The sequence below is a fragment of the Cupressus sempervirens genome, chromosome 3 (genome assembly GCF_028749045.1).
Source record: "Cupressus sempervirens isolate cs-2001-9-10 chromosome 3, ASM2874904v1, whole genome shotgun sequence".
NCBI lineage: Eukaryota > Viridiplantae > Streptophyta > Pinopsida > Cupressales > Cupressaceae > Cupressus > Cupressus sempervirens.
The window spans coordinates 740455413-740460117 of NC_143120.1; the positions used below are offsets into that span (position 1 = coordinate 740455413).

General features: G+C 34.1%; 1 protein-coding gene across 1 annotated transcript; it reads left to right on the forward strand.

Moving 5' to 3' along the window:
- Positions 1-759: 759 nt before the first annotated feature.
- LOC149568936 (putative germin-like protein 2-3) lies at positions 760-1526 on the forward strand. Its single transcript, XM_089817646.1, has 2 exons — positions 760-886; positions 994-1526. The coding sequence occupies exons 1-2, from the start codon at positions 760-762 to the stop codon at positions 1524-1526; spliced, it is 660 nt and encodes a 219-aa protein (XP_089673772.1).
- The last annotated feature ends 3179 nt before the right edge of the window (positions 1527-4705 follow it).

Here is a 4705-nt window from a genome sequence, read left to right on the forward strand (position 1 = left end):
AAAACACAATTTATAATTAAGTTGTTTAAAATAAGATTGTAGTTAAATCAAAGAAAGCTAATGCTAAAAGTGATGGAATGAAATTTAATTTCTTTATTTTTAAGAACTAATATAAAAATCATATTTATTTTAATTAAAATGTAAAAATGAATATCTAATTAATTATTATATAAATAATATATTTGCAAATGGAGTGGTTGTTTCTGATCTGATATTAAACATTAATACATAATTAATTATTATGTAAATAACTAATATCATCCATTAGATATCTTTAAATCGATGCAGTAGTTGTTTGTGATTTTCAATTTAGTTATTAGGTCTTATTAAATTAATGTGGAGGTAACCGCATGCAGTAGGGCTTACGTTGGAAATCCCTGTGGAAGTACGTCATCATATTGGAAGAACGGGGTAAAATAGACGGAGTCAAGATGAATGAACCCTTGCGAAGTAGTCATCTGTGTTTGAAATACATCATTCAATTTCCCTAGTTTACCAATTCTACGAGGGAGCAATAGCATACATAATATTGGCTTTCAGGAACCTCAACGTAGAAGATTTCAACCATAATAAAAGAATGATAAGAGTATATCCGCGGTAGCAGGTGGGTTGATCGTCAGGTAACAATGAATGAGTCCTTGAGGAGCAGTTAACGTTTCGAGTATATAAAGCATGCAAATGGGCTTGCAATAGTACTCAATTCAATTATCCACATCCTGAGCTGTTTATTCACATCAGTCTCTCTGTGTTCCTGTCATAATGGGTAGCAGGATGATTTACCTCATGCTGGGGCTTGTTCTGTTGATATGTTGTTTCGGCAAAGGCGTCGTGGCAGCGGATTCCGATCCATTGCAGGATTTCTGCGTTGCAGACAACGAAAGCAAAGGTGAGCAGAGAATAACATTATAGATAATAAGAGATCTAGGTACTGATTATATGATTGCATGTGCTCGTTAGAAATCTAGGTACTGATTATATGATTGTTTTTCACAGTGTTGGTGAACGGGTTCGTGTGCAAGGAGGCAATGGCAGTATCAGCAGAGGACTTCTTCTTCGGGGGGCTTGGGCAGGCGGGGAACACCGACAACGCAGTGGGCTCCATCGTGACCCCTGCCAACGTAATGCAGATACCGGGGCTGAACACGTTGGGAATATCTCTGGTCCGCATCGACTACGCAGTGGGTGGAATTAATCCTCCTCACACCCACCCCAGAGCCACCGAGGTTCTCTTTCTAGCGGAAGGCGAGCTCTTTGTAGGGTTTATTGACACCAACAACACCTTCTTCAGCAAGACGTTGGAGAAGGGAGACGTGTTCGTCTTCCCCAAGGCGCTCGTGCATTTCCAGCAGAATGTGGGGAAAGAGAATGCGGTCGCCATCTCTGCTTTGAGCAGCCAGCTCCCGAGAACCCAGACAATTGCTAATTCTCTGTTTGCGGCGAATCCCCCTCTCCCCGATTCCGTATTGAGCAAGGCCTTCCGCATCACCCAGGAGCTCGTGGACTACATTCAGAAGATGTTCGCCTAAGCTTCTTGAGCTTAATTTTTTGTGATCGATTCGATAAAAATAAAACAAAGGAAAGGTAGACCACATAGGAATACTATTTTCGTACCATTTAATAAAAATTCTCTCTTTAGAGCTGCTCGTTGCATTCTCAACAGAAGTTTATTTTCCTAAAGGAACATCTTTCTGTGTGAAAAGAATTCTATGGTTTCTGGTTCATGCATCTTGACCACAGATCCAGTCTGGGGATGTAATCCCAATACAAACTTATAATATCCATTCTAAAATGCTCATCCTACAAATACTATGGAACATATTTCACAAATAACAAAATCGCTCCTGATATTTGGTCACTGCCATGACCCCTTTAATCAAGTTTTGAAACTCAGCTACGTCTGTCTCATAAAATAACAGATGCAACAATCGCTTCATGAAAAGAGATAAAAAAGTATTCCCAAGATATTTGTCCTGGTCACAACTTCCTCTCGGCCCTTAATTGTGGCTGTTCCACCACATAGTTGGTTCACCAATCAGCTGAAATGCAACCCATAAAGCCCTAGACTATGCCGAAAGGTGATGAACACGAAAGTACTTTACCATGAAGATGATTAATTTCTCAGCATCATCCTTACCATCGAAACCATGGAAAGTGGGTAATACGATCTTTTTAAGGTCATTGCTCAGCTCCTCCGCTATCTTCTCATTATTATTCAGGTGTCCAAAATTATTCTTCATTAAAACCAGAATGTCACGTGGAGAGGAAAAAATTATTTATATCTATTTATACAAATGACAAGAAAGATTTATATCACAATTAGCATTGTGTTAAATTATGAACAACAATAGAAAGTGAAGATTTGATAAACTAAATAAAGACTAAAATTTTCAATCGATTTTATATATATGCAAGCGAATCACAAATTTGATTTCTGTTATCAAATTCAAGTTAGGTTTAGTTCGAAATGAGCTAAACCGAGCAATTAGGAATAGGGTAAAAAATATTATTCGTATATCTTTTAGGAAATTATAAAATCATTGCGAAAAATAGATTGTTGCATGAAGCTACTGTAGATTAAAAATGCTATCAAATGCAAGTTAGATTTGTTTCAAAATGAAATAAACCCGTGACAATGAAAAAGAGAAATCAGGAATAGGGTAAAAAATATTATTTCATATATCTTCTATGATGCATAGCTTAAAATTTGTAAGATACACTGCTTTTTAAAAATAAAATAAAAAAATTAATGCTTTTTAATGGATCATGTAAGACTGACAAAGTATCACATTTAATATATCTGTCTAATTTCTTTTGGTTGCGATTAGTATTGGCATTTGTAAATGAAAAAAATCAAATTCCCTGTTTACCTACAAAATTAGTAAGATTGAAACTAGTGAGCTTTTTATATGTGAATGAAAGTGTACTCAAGCAAGGTATAATAATTTAAAACAAATCGAGAACAAATTGAAAACTATAAAAAGAAGCCACGATACAGAACTCTCCAAAGTCTATGGGATAAGGACGATAGAATTAAATGGGTTTTGTATTCAGTTTTTGTCTTCTTTTGAATATGAAGAATATACATTACTTGTAGAAGCGTTCATCTTTGCCAATGATATTTGGTGATCGATCAATAAAAATTTGAAGATTATAAAGATATTTTTAACTGATCTAGGAGGTAAGTTAGGTTGTCTTAAGTTTCAAATAATAAACTAAGCATGTCTCAGGTTCCATCCCGATTTGCATCTTTACTACATAATAGTCTTACAATTACCTCTTTTTATTGAAAATCTAGCTATTTCACGTTAGTTCCATGCATATGATCTGATAGTGTGAACCAATTTCATTCAATTTACTCAGTGAGATCTTAACTACGATTATCCAAAATGGAACTATGAAACCTAAAATACAAAAAAAAAAAATCAAGTTATTAGTATTCTAAATTTGTATAAAGAGTGCAAGAGAAAATTTAATAATATTTATTTATTCATGAATGCTAGAAGCAACACCCTCCTGACATAACATGGTACTATGAGGCATCATGAAGAATGTGCAATAATTATCTTTCAAAACTAATAGAACTTTGAAATACAATATTTAGACATATTCACATGTCGTACACAAGAGTCAGAGCAAAAGATATTTAAGTTCCTAATGAAGTTCTCTTAGATTACTAATAAGCATGCTTTGATAATGAGATTGTATACAATAGCATTCCTCATGGACGAAGAAGAAATTTTGATAAGTAAATACAGAGTGTTGGACATTTAAAAATAAGAAATCTACCTCATGATTAGGAAACATGCATTAACAAAGCAATATCACAAAATTTTGATAGCCAACAAGGTCCAAGTAAGGAAATCTTTTGTCATATCTCTTATAAAGATATCATTATTACTTGTAACCATCTTATCTGTGTAAAAAATTAGCACTCTAAGTTTGTCCATTCCAGATTGACTTTATATAGAACATTTTACTACCATAAATTTCGACTTTTGACCAAAGTAGAAACTACAGCTTGGGTTTAGAAAAACATTTTCTTTGTAGTGTAACTAAAGAAGAGTAAAAGATCTCATAAATAAGTTGGTAACATAAGAAAGCATTGAACGTTAACCTGGAGCGTTGAGCGTTGATTCTCTACTTATTTAATCTCTCTTCCATCCTCTCCTTTATTGAACTATCACTGAATCCGCTGGTATTTTAAAATGGCCGCACTGCTAACTTATCAAGATTCAAAAAATGGAAATTTAGTAAATAAAATCATCAATCTTTATTGAAGAAGGCTTTTGTGTTCATTCCATAGAATTGATAGAGGAAACCTTCTTAAAATTTTAAACATAATAAAGATGGCAACCGTAGTATGGAAACAAACCTCAATGTTTAATTAACGGGCCATGCAATAATTGATTACATTTCCACACTTTCTTTCCTTATGATTCATGGTGTTGTGTGTTACATCCTCTGAAATGTAAAGGACTATCAGTTAGAATTTATGAAAAATATCTCATTGTATTTGAAGTTGGTTGTTGCTGAGAAAAATCATCGTATTATGAAAATATCAGCTGTAGTTTAGATTTCAAACTGAAAATTATACTAGAACAATGAGAAGTGTTGTTGTTGGATATTGGAAATGTGCCTCTTAGTTCAGATCATTACTGAATTTGGTACCGAGTTTTGTGAAGGCAGGATCCGAATAAAGACTAAA